Raw genomic sequence first — 16,633 nt, 5'->3', positions numbered from 1 at the left:
AGGAAGGAAAGATCAGAGTGCACAGGTCAATTACTAAGTACAAAGGAAAGCAAATGGGAAAGGGAGAGTTGGATGTTCAGACATAAGAAAGTATTCTTAGAGGATGTGGAGGCATGTAATAGTTCAGGAGGCAGCAGATTTCACCCTGTACTGAAGAAGGATGCTCCTGTAGTTTCACAGTGATTTCTGAATCAAGTCTGCTACTCAACATAATCCTGAAAGAATCTCAGGAGAAACTGAAAGGCAACCAAAGCTACCTCGGCTGGTTTGGAGGGACAGACTGTGAAGTTGTCTGGGGAAATGATGTGAATGCTTGCTTTCCTAATGCTGTGTCACCCAGAGAAAGCTGGTAACTTAGCAGGCCTTAGCAGGGCACCTCGGGCTGTCCCAACTTCTAGCAAACTTTTCTCATTTTGGAACTAGAGCGAAACATCTGGAGCCAAACATAGCACTCTGCAGTGGCCTCTGTTAGCACTGTTAGCAGCATGCACAGCCAGTCTGCTCTCCACGCCTGTCACAATTTCTAGACTTTTGTCAGCAATGACTGGTCTAGAAGAAAAGGTGAAGGGTATGAACCACTAATCTAGACCATGGGTGTCAAGTCAAGCCCGTAAGACCCTTAAAAATACGTTGAATGAATGTGGTTGCTTTGCAGAAAGACTGTTAGGATGCAGCCTTTGTAAGCAAGCAGTCTGCCACACTCTAAGGATATCCCTATTTTCCTGACAGTGAGGCACTTGAAAACAGGCTACAAATGAGTGACACCACCAGAACTGAGTCATCCATAGTAGAAGTTCAGGTCTTTGTTATTCCTGAGTGTTTTATAGTTACCCCTCTCTCGTGCCAACCCAAGAGAAATGATGGTGGCTCTTCCACTCAGCACAGAAGTGAAGCTCAGGAGCAACTGTGGAGGAGGAAAGAAAGGGAAGAGTCAGCCTATGACTGTATTACAAAGAGCAGCCTTTGTCTGGTAATGGAGAAAAGACAGAGAAGCGCTCCCTCAGTCCCTTCTTCAAGTGCTTCCAGAGCGCTTTGAATATGTCCCACCTCATCATGCACTTCTGAAGGACAAAGGACACAGGGAGGAGAAGCAACACCAATGAATGGGCTAGCAGGTGGCAGAACACACTCTCATCTAATGTTTTCGGTGGCCCCTCAGAGACAATGAGTCATCGTGGTCACAAGAAAATGTCCCGGACAGAGACAGAAAAACATACATTACTACTTCCAATGCTCCTAGAACCAAGAGTCAACGGTATGCCCTTTGCAAATAGACAGCAGAAGACTTAAAGTAATTTCAAAAGTCTGGCAATAGAGATTTCCATTGTAATCAGTAGAAAATTTGCATGAATTTCCTGGAGTGGAGTCCAGCTGTGCAGAAAACCTGAAGAAAGCGAATCCAACCATAAAATAGCAATATAATCTTGATTTAGAAAGATAGGGGAAACCTGAATCTGGTGTTCTCAGATCACCTCTTGAGAATTTCTTATGTTGAAAGCAAACAACTGTTTGCAGATTGTGAAGATCCCCAGGCAATTACTTTTCATATATATACATAAGTGCTTCAGAGACTTGTCTGGCCATTGGAGGTTCAGGTGTACCCGTCTTATAACAGCACTAAATAGACACAGCAGAAACATTCTGTTCACAGGTCTTTACTGTTTTATTCTACTGTAGAAGGTGTTGTCGTGAACCTTTATATATAATCTGGAGCCCTAATAAGCAAGAATTAAAAGCGTTACCAGTAGAGACATAAAATACCGAACTTCCTCCCAGCTGTGCTCGCATGGCCAAAATACACCGTTCTAATAAACAAGTTGGTGTGTAAATCTTCACACAAGGCAACAAAGGTGAAAAAACTGTAATTCAGTCGGGCTCATACAGCTAAACAACAGCTATGTTATAGCGACATTATAAACTTCCCCAAAGCATTATGGGATAACATGAAATCATTCTTCTGCAAGAGAAGGATAAATAACACTTCCATTAAAATATCTTCTCCTGTATTGGGCAGGTCAAACCAGTTAACAGTGTTAATGATCCAGATTCAGGAAAAGGAGGCAGTACAAGAACACCCCAAGGAACAGGTGTCCCTCTCAGAAAGTCTTCTATGTTTATTTTGTCACAAAAGTTCCTTTTCTGCTTCCTAAGGCGAGAGCCCTGCCGCTCGGCTCCCCCTGCGTCTCAATGCAGCCTTATCATATGCACAGCCGAAGTCAGCAGCGAGGCCAAGAGAGGGCAGAAAAGCCGGTGAGCGCTGCTGGTGTCCGTGCGAGCGTGGCTAAATCGTCCGTGGCCCCGGGGCTGGGGTTCGACGGTGATGTACCCGTTGATGATGCGGATCCGGGGAGGAGGGTTGGTGGCACTACAAGGCAAACAGAGAAGGACGTCAGCCCAGGTTCAGCCCAGAAATGGCTGGTGCCCACAGAGCAGGATATCCCTAGCTTCTGTTCCCCAACGCCCATCTACCAGGATCCTGAGACAACGGGCATGGTCTCTTGTACTGGCTCGGTGCTCACCAAAGGACTGTGTCTCCAGATGACAGAGCGCTGCCTCTTCCCTTCCTCAAGGACTCCCCAGTCAGCCTGCCCACTGCTCCCACACAGTCATCAGGTGGGTGAGCACTCCTAGCACCCTGCAGCCTGCCTCTCAGCTAAGCAGAAAGGAAGAAGAACAAAACCACCTGTGCGGCAGAGCAGCAGCACTGCAGCAGCACTTCCTCCACACAGCTCTGCAAGAGGAGGTACCTGCTTTCAGCTGAATCCATCTTTCCCAGTCATACTTCTGTACACGTAGCTTAGCCTGGACCAGACTTGCTCCTAGGCTGTGTGTTCCCTTCCACGGGTCAGGAATTACAAAGGGTTTAAATGACATGCTTTAAGGAGAGAGGAAGAGTCACTGCCAGAAGCAATCCCTAGAGACCAAGACAGAAAAGTCACAGGGAAAAAAAGATCACTGCACCCCCAAGCATCTCTGGTAGTACTGAGGGCTCTGAGGTGCTAATGAACAAGAAACTACATTCTTGTTCAAACCCTACATAATGCTACATTCCCACCATGACAGCACATGGGGGAGGAGGAGATTTTACACTTTGTGATGCTAATACCAACTGCCTTGAGCCAGGTGAGCTCCGACAGTGTTGCACTGCAGGTCAAGACTCAGAAGGGCTGGGTACTAAACAGGTGTTTTTCTCTTTGATCAACGGATTAAAGCCTTGTGTTACCCCACATCTATAAGGCTGGCATGCATCCCAGGGCCTTGTGGTGCTATTTGGAAGCTGAAGACAACGTCTGACAAAGTTAAAAGCAAACCTGTCTGCCAAACGCAAAGGAGTCATCTCTCCTGCACACAGTCCCTAGCTGCTGTGCTCCATTCTTGCCTTACTTTGGCTGACTGTTTAAAGCAAAAACACTTTGGGAAATTGAAGGCAACTAGTACCCTCTTCAAAAACTCTTGCCCTTCCATATGCAAACGTCCCCACAGGAGGCTTGAACAGCAACAGCAGAGAAGCCAGCTGGCAGCACAACAAAGAAGTACAGCTGTCAGCTGATACACGCATACAGGAGCAGGGACCAAAGCAATTCAGCCAAGCCCACTACAAGATTGCATTAAATCACTCGAGCTACGCCTTTCGCATTTCCACGCTGAGAGGTCTGAAGTTACAAGTGTCCCAGGCCCATGCATCAGAAACCTGCGCGCACTACCTACCTGCGGCAGGGCACCCAGGGCAGCGCGAGCAGGGCTGCGACCCGTGTCTGGATTTCCGTGGGGACACGGGGCGGCAGTGCCAGCAGATGGGGCTCTCAGCACAGCCCAAGGCTGCACAGACCGCCGATGCAGCGAGGGCTGCCTCACCCCTGGGATCTGGGGGCAGAGAGCCTGCCGATGCTCCCTGCTTTACAAAGAGCTGTGTCTAAGTGACAGCTGCCTCGCTATGATCTACCACCTGGGCGTATTTCGAGCTCAAAGGATGACAGTTAGTAGAGCAAGATAGGAAACATTATAAGCAAACAGGAAAGGAGGACTTTGCTGCTCACATATTTATGTCATGGTTTCCTAAGCTGTCATTAGCTCTGCTTTTACTTCACTTGCAGTCCAGTATATTCCCCTAAAACACCTCTGATTTAGTCACAGTAACTTATCCTCCCATATTCTCTCACCTGAAGGCACTGATGCTCACATCAGGGCACCCATAGATGCTCCTGAACATCATGGGAATAGCTGCATGTGAAAAACTGCACATGCTGGTGTGCAGGTAGGATGAGAGACTGAGTTCAGAAAGACTAAACATTATTTACTGTTTCAGCTAAACAAATCATCAACAGAAGCTCCCAAACCCTATTCATTAATAGCTGGTATCAGCTACATTAATAGGAATTAAACGTTAAACACTAAATCAGATGTGATCAATAATGATTCATTGTATCAGTGAATTTTGGACTGTGTGTCGGTCTGCCAATGAGCATGCTTAACTTCCGAGTGCATTTGTCTCCCTTTCTCTCCAACCTACTCACACTTAGGTTGCAGGGAGAGAAACAAGGAGAGAAAGTGCACAAAATTTCTATAGAAAAGAGGGAATGGAGTCTGGTCTAGAAAGTTTTACAAGATCAGAATGATTAGTTTTGAAAAAAAAAAAAAAAAACAGCTGCTGCACTTGTTTGCAGCCAGTCTGAGTGATTTTATTACTCAAGGCAGTGGTAGAGCTGGGACCAAGGGATAAGATATAACACAGCATAGGAGATACACTCAGTACCTTGGGGAACAGGAATACAGTTTTGAGGGAGAATAAAATGAATATAAAAACTTCAGTTCCAGAACTGTAGGCTCTTCTCCATCATTCTGACCTCCTTCGTTATTTACAGCACCACAAAAATAAAATGTTTTCAACCTGAATGTGGCAGAGATATAAAAAGAGCTGGAATCAGGCCTGTGTGTTATCCAACAGGAGGAAAACATCAAGGTATACATTTAGCCACAGGCCTAAGTATAGCTTGTGAAGGTGAAGTAGACTTTTTTTTTTACTTTTTTTACTTTTTTTTTTTTTTTTTTTTTCCCCAGGCTGCTGTATTTCCTACCTGCTACAGTAGGTGAGGAAACACTTCTGAGTGAAAAGTAGGGGGAAGGTGTGAACCTTCTCCCTACAGCACACTCCATTTTTCATCTTAACTCAATCATGCATTGGGTTGTCATCCCCCTTTCCAGATCTCCAGTAATGCCATGGGGTTTGCACATTCTTTAGCACTGGAAGAATACGGAGACTGGAAATGCTGAATGTGATCATATAGATCACATAGCACAGCATGGGGTGGAAGGGACCTTAAAGTTGACCTAGATCCAACCCTGCTGCCGTTGGCATGGATGCCACCCACTACATCAGGTTGCCAAGGGCCTCGTCCAACCTAGTCTTGAACTTCCAGGGATGGTGCATATACAACTTCTCTGGGCATAAGTATTGCCCAAATGCAAGGACCACATATGCCAGATGTAAGAGTTTCCACATATGCAGCAGCTCTTCGATAGAGGTCCAAGACTGCAGGCTGTACCATCTACCAGTAGACCCAGCCATGTGTGACAAAGAGTACTACCATATGCTCACAATCTCTCAAGCTCAAACAGAAAATGGTCCAGGCGAGGCTTCCACATGTATTATGGATAATTTTCCACACACCTAACCATGCATGAAGAAGCTATTTAATCACTGAAAGCACAAGCAGCCTTAAGTAAATGTCTCAGCAGGAACCATGGTGGGGGAAAGGATCAGATCCTATCCTCATCATGTACCTAGCCTTTGCAGAAGCTTGGCCTACTCAGTCCAAGTTAAAATTGAGTTTGTTTAACAAGCCCGCCTCCCCTGCCCCATTAGCTACCTGTCTTCAATGCGAACCCAGAGGTCATTAAACTGTCGCAGTCTTTGCTTCTTCTGCTGCTTCTTCTTCTTCTTTTTGTACTTCCTGTCTACCTTCTCCAGCACATCGATGCCGTCAGGGAGCAGCAGGTGAGGCAAGAGCTCTTCCTCCTCCTCTTTCCGGGGATGCAATGGCGGAGGCAGCTCCTGTGACACTACATAGGGGCTGTGTGCTGGTGAGGACGATGAAAAGGCTAACGGGCTTTTGGGGGGTTTTCTGCTGGAAGAAGGAGGAAACATGGATAATGTTTGAAACGGCTTTGAGGCAGAATCCTTGTACAGATACCATATATGAAACAAGTGTTTCTCCTTAGCATACAGGCTGGATGGTTATTTCTTTGTGTTGTACTCCTCTTCCTAAAGTAAATATTCTGATCAAAATGGTTCTCTTTAATAAAAAAAACTTTGGAAATAGTTAATCTGGACCTGAGAAAAGGATGCAGTCTGGCTCAATCGCCCTTGAAGTCAGAGAAGGTCAAATCATTCTCCTCTAGTTTGACCTCCTGCAGAATACAGCCCAGACTATTTCTTTCAGCAGTTCCTGCCCAGACCCAACTAGCTTGGTGGGGAGAAGGGGCAGGAGGAGAAGGCAAGCGATGAGCTAGTCCACAGACTGTGGTGGTCATGGCTGCAGAAATGCATCCTGCAAATGATTATCTTAGAAGGAAATAGCTCAATATACCATTAAGCAATCCTCTGGACCACCTAGTCTGCAAGCAACTAGCTGTTAGACTAGCTATAGTAATGCCAAAATTGCTATCATTGCACCTTCTCTCCCATGAAGCCAGGTGGTACAGAGTAGTGAATACAAAGCATTTATAAAGCAACGGGGAGTATTAAGTAGAGAGGGAGTAGAAGTCAGGGCTTCAGCTTTCTGGATGTGTAGGTCCTAGATTTAGAAATGTCTGGTTATGTCTGGCAGCATTATCTGGAAGTTCAGAGCAGCTACAGCATGCTACAGTGAGGCTATACACATACAGAAGCTCTCTCACACAGGAAGTTTGGGGAAGCCCAAGGGAGCACTCAGTCAAGCCTCCAGGAAAGGCTGTCGGGGCTACTCTAACCCAGCTTAGCGTGAAGGTGATATATCAAAGAAACAACCAGCTCCACCATGATTACTCCAGCTCTGTTTCATTTTACTTCAAGCAGGCAACATCTCCCCATCCATACTCTGAGACATGTAGTCTGCATGCAGTCTCCTGTCCACTCCTGGCTTTGCTGGCCCACGCTTCTTGTTGTTGTTTGTTAAAAAGTGATTCTACCTCTTTTCTAATTTGTGAGCTTCCTGAGCAAACTCACATGCTTTATCCACTCCGTGGATACACAGAGCACAACACAAATAGACTGATCTGTAGGCTATTTCATAAAGAGAAAAAATGCAGCAGTTTTCTGTAAGAGGACAAGGCTGGAGACTGGCTTGAGCTGAAATCCAGAAAAGTAACAAAAGAGCAAAGGCCACTGTGCAGAAGCATGGCTTCAATCACTGAAGCCTTCTCGGAATTATAGGCTGTGTTTCTTTTCTGCCCTGCAATGTAATGGAAAGGAGGAAGTCCGGCACACGTTTCAGCATGGCCAAGTTTTAAAGCTAGCCCATTACTGCGGAAACGTCTCTTTTATGGACAGTAAAGAGGATTCATCCTGAAAGAGGATAAATGAGGTTGTGGACTGGAACATGAGGGAGTGAGTAGATGGAAAATGAAGAGAATCTTATCGTATTTGCTGCAAGGAAAATCACAGACAGATCATATGGTGAGCTTTATGTGACAGAGATCACTGCAGAATGGGTCGTGGGCTACTGATCTCTTTCAGAATCTTTGTGATTGTCACAGTTTCACTTTACCACCTCTGAGGTGTCACAACACTTCAGCTCTCCTCCACAACAACCTCATATCCCCCAACTCTCCCCTACTGAGTGACACCCACACAGTTCTAGGGATGTGATCTGATCGCTTTAAAGGTCCTCAGCATATGGTTCAGTTTTCTCTGATTTCTCTTCCCTGTATCTCTGTCCTTTACTGGTGAAAATCTCCAAGTGGGCTCCACTACACCTCCTCTGTAGATAAGACTGCCTTACTGCCTGCATCCTCCCTACCAAAATTCATGGCCATGAGATGCTGCAGCTCCGCGCTGCTACAAGCACAGCAAGAATGACCTCCAAAATGCATGGCCACCCATTTATTCTGATACCTGCAGCCTCAGAGCGCTATGAACAACAGACACTCATGTACATAACCTCCTCTTCAACGCTTTCTGCAGATGATTGTTCCAGAGACCCTTTAAGCAACTACAGGAAAAGGCACGCAGATACAAAAGTGCTCTCATCTTTCCCCCAAGGACTCTGACATACTCTTGACATGGGTCTTCCCCCAGCCTCAAATATTCTCCTTCAGAACTCACATTTTTCTTGAAACTCTTTGCATATTCTTAAATCTGTTTCCAAGTCATGCAGAAATGTTAATGCCTTTTCTCAAAGAAAACACTGAAGGGCCTTCTTCAGCTTGTTCACTCAGTCAGCTTTAAAACCAAGGCTCCAGGAAAGAGCTTCTCTCCGGTATTCCTGATGGAGTGTCTGAGATGCAGTCAGTGCCAAACTGAGTCCTGCCAAAGGCACAGCAGTAACTGGCTGGCCAGTGAACTCCCAGGGTGTTGTTGTCAGAGGAACTGGGTGCCTACTTACCCTAAGAATCACTAATCACCCGTGTTCCTGACGGGTGAATAATCTTGACCTCGTCTCCACAGCTGCCTGCCCTTCATTTCCTTACAGCTACTTCTTTACAGAGCAGCAGCGGATTTTGTTCATTCTCAAGTACCTATTGAACTCCCTTTCATTAAGCTTTTAGAAGCTGCTATGGCTGTTTTAAGGCATACCTAAGCTAAGAATGCCCTTAAAAACAAACAAAATAACAACAGAAAAATGAGCGCAGGTTTTTGATTATTCCCATAAACACGGATACACTGGGTTGCCTAGCATGATTTCAGTGACTTAAGTGGATTGTTAAGTCTTGTGTGTAAGCACAGAGGGTTTCTCTATGTCAGATTACCTACCCAGTGGGGGAAACAGGGTTGCGGGAAATGTTGATGGTACTTAGAGAGATGGATCTTGGCTAGACACTGTGTCAGTGCAAGTAGATTTAATGATGTATGTCCACGTCAGGAATCACAGCTAAAACCTGACTTGGCAGAGTTTGAATTTCATGGTCTGAAAAAGGCAGCAAAAGTGCTGCAAAGAGAAAGGTGAAGCAACCAGAACAGGAGAAAAATATCTGATGTTACTTTGCACCACATCTTTCTGGAGCCTTTGGCATAGACCAAGACTCTGAATGTGTCCCCTGGACAATTCGCATAGACGTAAAGGGTCATCATTTATCCTAAGAGCCCCATATCAGAAGTGTGAGGAAGGAGGATCAGAGAGGCAAGAAGTGAGGGACAGCATGCCTGGCACAGAGGATGAAAGGGAAACAGCACCGTAACTGCAATCAAACCTTTTTCCAGTGCATCTTTTAACAGGGACTATAGTGAAGAATGGAGATATCTAAGGGATGCCAAGGGCACATGTTTGGAAAGAGACCATAGAAGGGGAAGAAAATCATTGCAGATCCTAAGCTGGTGGCAAGACGTCCGGGAAGAGGTGAGTTGAGATCACATGTAATTTTCTGCAGAGTGTGGAGGAGGAGATTTTTTGGCATTCTGTAGTAACTGAAACCATGGAGATGGATAAAGGCACCCAGTGAGAGAAAGAGAGGCACTAAGGGGATAACCTGAAGGAGCTGCAAGATCAACCAGAACAGCAAATACCTTGGCTTAAAAACGCAGAAAAGGGCAGGGTACATGAGAGCAGTCATTCATGGGGACAGCTTTGGAAGAGACTAGGTAGACTCTGGGCAGTCAGATTCAAGTCTGAGTGACAGCAATCAGAAAGAATGAAAAATGGCAGTGTAAGAGAAAGAAAGTGTTGAAAGGTAGGGCAACTGAACAATTATAAGTGATGGAGCAGAAGCCTGTCTCATACCAATGTGGTATGAGACAGCATCCAGATCTGCTGAACCAAACATGCATACTCTACAGCTGTTAGTTTAAGAGTTAAAAACTTACAAGGAAAAATATTTATTTTATCAAAAAGCACACAAGCCAAGCCCAATAAAATATTGTTTCCAAATCTGCTTATGGGGGAGAAAAGTAAACTGCCTGGGAGCACAGAGAGAGCCCAGCTCATTGGTATAGTTTCAGCTGCCACTACCTCTTCGTGACTGTTTACAAGCCCACCCTCCCCATGGCTGCTCAGCTACAATAAAAGCATGCATTACTTGTTGATGGCTTGTCCAGCTGGAGTATGTTCTACCTCGTACCCTTCTCTCCTCAAAACATCAATCACTGTGTTGTTGCCCATGAAGTGACCTGCAGTTAAGAAAAAAATGACATCAGAACTCAAGGAGCAAAGGGGAAGAGACAGGAGAGCAACAAAGTCCTTCCTGATCACAGGACTCATGCTGCACTCAGGGCAGGCAGTGTTTTATCGCTCCCTGCTAGCACGTACCAGACACACAGGATGTGCAACGAGTGATTACTGCACTTTTCCAAGGTCTTTTTAGTTACCACATTCTGCCATTTTAAATTGCAGACGTGATTGAAGTATCTCTCATCCAGCAGGCTGTTGCATTGTCAGGCTACTGTGGATTTCTTGGTACAGTGAAGGATTAAGCTGTGAGAGACCTGATCAAGAGACACGGTCAGCCTACGACTGGGGATGGTGCAAACAAGGTCAGCATCTGGCCGCAATGTGTGTGCCATTTTAACATCCTCAGGCATCACGAGGGCACTAACTGAAATGTCAGTCAACATCACTGACAATTTTTTAACTGATTAAGAACCGTATAATGGCAGCAAAGAGAAAACAGCTCTGAAAGCCCATGACTTGGGTCAACCCTTTTCGTTTTTTTCAGTATAAGCCACTGGGGACAAAAACTTCACTTCAGTTGTGTTGACAAAAATTTGTGAAGGATTTATCTAGCTCTGCTCTAATTCCATGATTTATGGCTCCACTCCACTTTCAGCCAGATGTGGTGGCTGGTCAGCCTGTAATTTGGCATCATCGAGAATAAATGATTACTAAAAAGGGTGTAGGGATTCTGAAGGACTGTACGCTCTGCATGCTGACTGACTTTCACAATCACAATCAAACAAGGCTGCTGAGAAGCAACAGAGGCCTGGCACGGGCCCTCGTAAATCTAGCATTTTGAAAGCATTTGTTCATTTAACAGCCTGCATTAATTAAAGCTAGGCTTGAGCAAATTACTTATTAAAGAGCTCCCTTGCCTTTGTAGATACAGGCAGCACTAAAATTGGTAACTTCAGAAAAACTGTTTTTTGCTAATATTCTTCAAAAATAAAATAATATAAAACCACCAGAATGATTATAGTGGACAGGAAAAGCAAGGAGTTAAGAAAAAAAGTCCAATGGTGATGAAATTAACAGGTACTAAGCTCAAAGAATTTATGGTTTTCAGTCCAAAACAGGTTGAATAAAATGAAGCATAAAATTCCAGCTTCTCATGCCACAGCAGTAAAGGACTTAGGAAATACCAGCTTAAGGCATGATATTTGGATGGTATAATTGGAGCATCCGTATTTACTTAAACAAGCCTAAGAAATCAAGCAGATCTAGCTCAAATGAGACTTTTTAATGAAGCCATGTAAATTGCACCCAACAGGTAGCGTGTTTTCTCACCTAATAACTCCATGTTCCTCCAACCCCTCAGTCTGCCTTTTGCCTTCAGAAAGAGGAAAGCTTGACTAGGATGTGGACTTAACCTAACACTGCTGCTATCTGCTGGTTGCTAATGTTTCAGCCTCAGGTCCAGCTAACGTGTAGAAAGTGAGACTTTCCTCATGTCAGTGAAGAGACCTGATGCACTAGGGAACAGTAATGATTGTAATTAAACATCATAATCAAGTAAAAGTAGCCATTGGAAGGTCAATATTAGGCAAACAAGGAAGGAGGGAGGGGATTAATTCACTGATCTCCAGACTCCCCTGCCTCCAGGCAGCAGAAAAATAGGCATCTCCAAAGAGTGATTCACCCCCTTGTAAAAGAATGGGAAAGAAAAAAAAAAAAAAGAAAAAAAAAAACTCTTAGAGGAGTCTGTCCCTGTTGGTGAGGACAGAGGCAATGCATATAGCAGCCTCAGAACAGGTAGCTATCTCATGCAGTAGCATTAGACAAAATAAATAAATAAAGTGCTAAGGCTCTGAACTCTTTTTCCTAACCAAAGCCCTTCAGCAGGAAGGAGACAAGATGCAAAAATAAGCAATCTAAATGACAATCTCTAGTGTTTAAATAATTTTCCTTGTGGCAGTTTAAGAGCTTAGAGTCTCACGCATTTCAAGATCAAGCTGCTCACATCACACCATCGAATTCACTGCCTCCCCTTGATCTTCAGTCACCCTTGCTCAGAGTAATAATTTAGACCAGTATTTAGGAAATGACTGTAGCACGTGGATGAATCCCATTTCAATCCATCAACATGCTCTAGCGATTTCCTGAAGCAAGGCCTTGTTCTATTTAATTTGATGGAGTTTTAAGAATATCTTCTATATCATACTCATGTAGGGACTTTACAAGAAGCCTTCGCAATCCAATGTTATGCCTGAATGTTAAAGAAAAATTGAGTGTTAATATGTGTAAAAGAAAACAGACCAAATGAACATACCCTGTAAAACATGTATGCGTATAAATACATGCAGGTATGTGATACAAGATTGCTCAGAAGACATGATCAATCAGGAGCAGCTCAGGCTGGGCACACAAAAGGATTATGAGATGTCAGTAGACAGGCCATGCACACTCCATTAGACAGATCTGGCCTGGGGCCCAGGGGACTTAGAGGCTCAACCCGAGCTTGGTGTAAAATGAAAACACGACAGATGGCTAAGGGTTTCAGGTACAGGATGACACCAGGATCCTCTCTGATTTGAGGTAGCACTTTCACCCCTTTTCCGGGCCCTGGCATAAAAAGAGCCTGGTGGTGTGTGAGAGATGTGATCACCAAAAGCAACTGGAAGAAGCATGAGAGAGATTCACTCTCCAAGGTTTAAGATCAAGCAGCTATGCTGTAAGGGAGAATTAGCCCAAAGCCATGTGATAGGCAGTAGACCTCTTTCACCTGTTTTCTATTTTAGCCTAGCACACTTGAATGCCCCCCAAAAGAAAAGCCCCAGGCCCTGTCCCATCAGAAAGCCTGCTCTTTTCTTTCTGTACACAGCCCTGCATTATCCTCACACCACTAGGTGAAGAGATGCCTCTGAGAGGTCAATTTAGTCTGGCAGGGGGTGGGGAGCCATGAATCTCTATTATTCTGTGTTCAAGCTCAAAGAGAAACTAAGAAGCTGTTGTGTGCACCAGCTCAGCCATGCACTCTACTGGAGAGTAAATAAGACCCCAGCCTTTAATCTGCACTGAAAGGAGATGGCATGCAGGGACCGCAACAGGGCAATGTGCTCAAACAGCTATGCTGTTTGACTATAGCACGCTTGCAGCCGGGTCCACACACTCCAACATGCATTGAGTGCTCCTGATCTCCCTGAGAAGCAATACCTGATCTTGCAGAACACAGGCTATGACTGCTGCTGAAGGTTACCAATGAAGCCCACGTCTCCTGGTTGCAAGTTTTACTACCAGTGCATGTGGAGGTGTTTTCATCTAGGTAACTCTGAAAGGTTTATTGGTTTCACCAGAGACTCCTGAAGTCAGATTTCAGTGGTTGTAAGGCTGTAAGTTTTCCAAATCTAGCCAAATGAACAAGGAAAGACTGTGCAACAGATGTTCTGTTTCTGTTCCTGATTTTTTATTTTTCATATAAAGCAAGATTTTAAAACTCAAGAAAGCTGTTCTTGTCTGAATTTCAACCAAACACATTATTTCAAGCTGATGCACAAACTTCCTTGTCCTTCCTTTAGAGTCATGTAAAAAGGAAACCCCCAAGCCCACATAATTCTTTGTTTGATGTGTTTTCCTTAGTAGAAACACAGCGTTTCCCATATGCCCCACAATTGGACTCAGGAACTAATACCCCAAGACAGTAAATCACTCGAAAAACGCGTGAAGAAACAAAAATGTTTGTTAGGAAACCTGATCTAGATTGCTGCTCTGGAAGAAATGGTGGGAACAGCTACAGCACATGATTATAGCAGTGCAACCACAAAATGGTACAGATTATTCAAGCCACTGGGGACACCCTAAAGCAGGATGTTTATCTCTCTGACTGGACTGGGAGTTTTCAGATGGTCTTATGCTGCCAGAGTCTCTATGGGTCACTGAAACAAACATTTTCAAGGCTGTTTTAGAGGTTCAGATCTTACAATTATTTTGGCATAATTTAGAATATTTTGGAATAAACTTCCTAGAAATGCCTGTGGGAAGGATAATCTGCGAGCATTCCTCCTCTACTGCTTCCAAAAATGATATATATAAATGCATATAATCTGCCCCAGAAGGGTGAACAGGACACCTGTAGGTGGCTGGATTAAAGTTACTGGCCTGTAAAAAAGGCATGACATGAGGCTGCTGACTAAGCTACATGTGAACAAAAAGAAAAAAGAGAAACTTCAGCAGAAATTATCACTTGACTGTGAGTCACAAAGGAGAGCAGCTTGTTCATCTGTCTGTGCGCCTCCCATCCAAGTGTTCTTCTCTTACTCTTTAGTAACCTACATGTCCTCCAACAGCAGTTTGTAAACCAATAAATGCATGGTGAAGGGTCCAAAACTATCAGAGCTCCCTCAAACAAAAGCAAAAGAGAAATGTTGATGGCCTGAAGAAGAGGGACGTGTATGACCACAGTCAGTCCCACAGGCAGCTGCTGTAAAGAGCTGGAAATTCAGCATACGGCAAATCCAGCCAAGGACCTCAAGAATGCAGAATCATTTCACTGAGTGGAAGCCAAACCACAAAACAGACACCCCACTCCTACAGGTCCAGACCACTTTACCAGCAAGATAGGTCCATCAGCCCAGGAGGTGGAAACAGTGATCCCTACTGACATCAGCACCTTACAAAGTTAACATGAGCTCCCAGAAGACACAGTTCTTAGGACAACAACTAAGTAGGAAGACACATAAAGTAGGTTTTCAGTCAAATAGGCAGGGTGATAGTAACAGAATGGTGTCCCCACAGGCCAGAACCTTTACAGGGTAATTTTCTTCATCCCACTCCATGGTCCATTATTCCCTGACAGGAGCTGAACAGGGTGAAACAGAAACAAATCGGCAGAAAGAAAAGGATGGTCCCCAGATCTTTACTGATATTAACCTTTCTGGCACACAAAGGACAGCTCATGCACTGTGAGTGACAGACAAAGCCCATTTTTCAAACATACCACCAAATGGCCTGGCTCAACTTTCATCGGACTAAGTGAGCAAAGAAGGGAAACCCCAGCCATGTTTTACTGACAGAGCTTAGCTTGCCATATCTGAGGCAGTGATATCATTGCAGCAAGCAGAGAGAGTCCGTGGCTTTGTACAACCACATTACTATGAAACTTTGTTCCTAAAAATCCTGTGCAAAGCTGGAAGAGGCTTCCTACATGGGTTGGTAACACCAGCAGTGGCAAACATTCCCAGCTGAGCACCCTGATATAGTGGAAAAGCATGCCGTTATCCACTTAGCAGAGATGGGAAAATTAAGCTTGAATGATTTACAGACTGAAAGACGTGGTGCCTTGCCAGGGCCAAACCAGCAAAATGCACATTGAGGGGGATGTTTAGCTCTTTCATGGTCTAAGAGTCACACCTCCCTGTTTTATCCCTACACAATACAGGAATCTTGTCTGAGCCAGTAAAACATCCTCCCTAGCTGGACAGAGTTTTCCCAAGGACAATTCAAACTGACCTAGAAGAAGTATATATATTCAAACTGGCCTAGAAGTGTAAGAGAAAGAAAACTATCTTTGGAGCTCAGAAACCCAGGGGCAACTTTCACCACTTAGCCTCACACGTACACATGGGCATACCTTTTAAATACTAGTTGGGACGAAGAACATCGAGTCATTTTAAAACAGGCAATTGTCTCTCTAATGGACAAGCATAGAAATAACACACTTCTTGATTACTCTAGCAGTACTTTCCAAGACATGAAAAGCTCAGGTACAGGAACACAAACCGAGACACCAAAAGCATGGTACTCTTACAAGCGCAATGCTACCAGGAGAAGGAAATGAGAAAAAATAAAAATGGGGGGGTTGGTCCTAGGGGTGTTTTAAGTTGACTTAAAGAATTCTTAGTTCACGTCAACATCAGGTGCAGGTATATAAGTATGTTGCATCACAAGACCTCTGCATACGTGTAAATCAAATTCCCCCCAGATCCCATCTTGCTGAGTCTGCACAATTCCAAACGTACTGGTCCCTGTGGCTATCTATAAGCTGAAATATTACTCCATAAATGTTCACTTGAGGTTTTACTCCACTAAGGCTGGGCCAAGAGTTTTTGTTTGTTTGTTTTATTTTGCTTTTGTTTTTTGTTTTTCAAAAAATGCTATTTCTTTCACATTCCTTTTTTAGTATAACATCTTAGTGGATTAAACTTCACTACTCTGAAACCAAAGGGGAAAATCTGGTGGGCAGGAAAACATTCACCTTCAGAAAATATTTTCACCAGATATGGAGAGACTTAAAGAAAGCACCTCAAACCTATATTCGCCCAGGAGGAAACAAAGAATAACCTTCCATTTCTTTC

At 44.3% G+C, this 16,633-nt stretch overlaps 1 protein-coding gene across 1 annotated transcript in view; it reads right to left on the bottom strand.

Annotated features, from left to right (window-relative positions):
- Positions 1–1,639: 1,639 nt before the first annotated feature.
- LOC118156143 (metalloprotease TIKI1-like) overlaps positions 1,640–16,633 on the bottom strand; it is a 150,272-nt gene continuing 135,278 nt past the window's right edge. The window contains exons 5-7 of the mRNA XM_035309957.1: positions 10,210–10,300; positions 5,868–6,125; positions 1,640–2,365 (exon numbers count right to left, since the gene is read on the bottom strand). Coding sequence (XP_035165848.1) covers positions 2,185–2,365; positions 5,868–6,125; positions 10,210–10,300 — 530 coding nt within the window. The 3' untranslated portion in view covers positions 1,640–2,184. The remainder of the gene's footprint in view (positions 2,366–5,867; positions 6,126–10,209; positions 10,301–16,633) is intronic.

The sequence above is a fragment of the Oxyura jamaicensis genome, chromosome Z (assembly GCF_011077185.1).
Source record: "Oxyura jamaicensis isolate SHBP4307 breed ruddy duck chromosome Z, BPBGC_Ojam_1.0, whole genome shotgun sequence".
Classification (NCBI taxonomy): domain Eukaryota; kingdom Metazoa; phylum Chordata; class Aves; order Anseriformes; family Anatidae; genus Oxyura; species Oxyura jamaicensis.
Note: the sequence above shows the minus strand (reverse complement) of the source record. Positions and strands in the feature narration are given on the sequence as shown.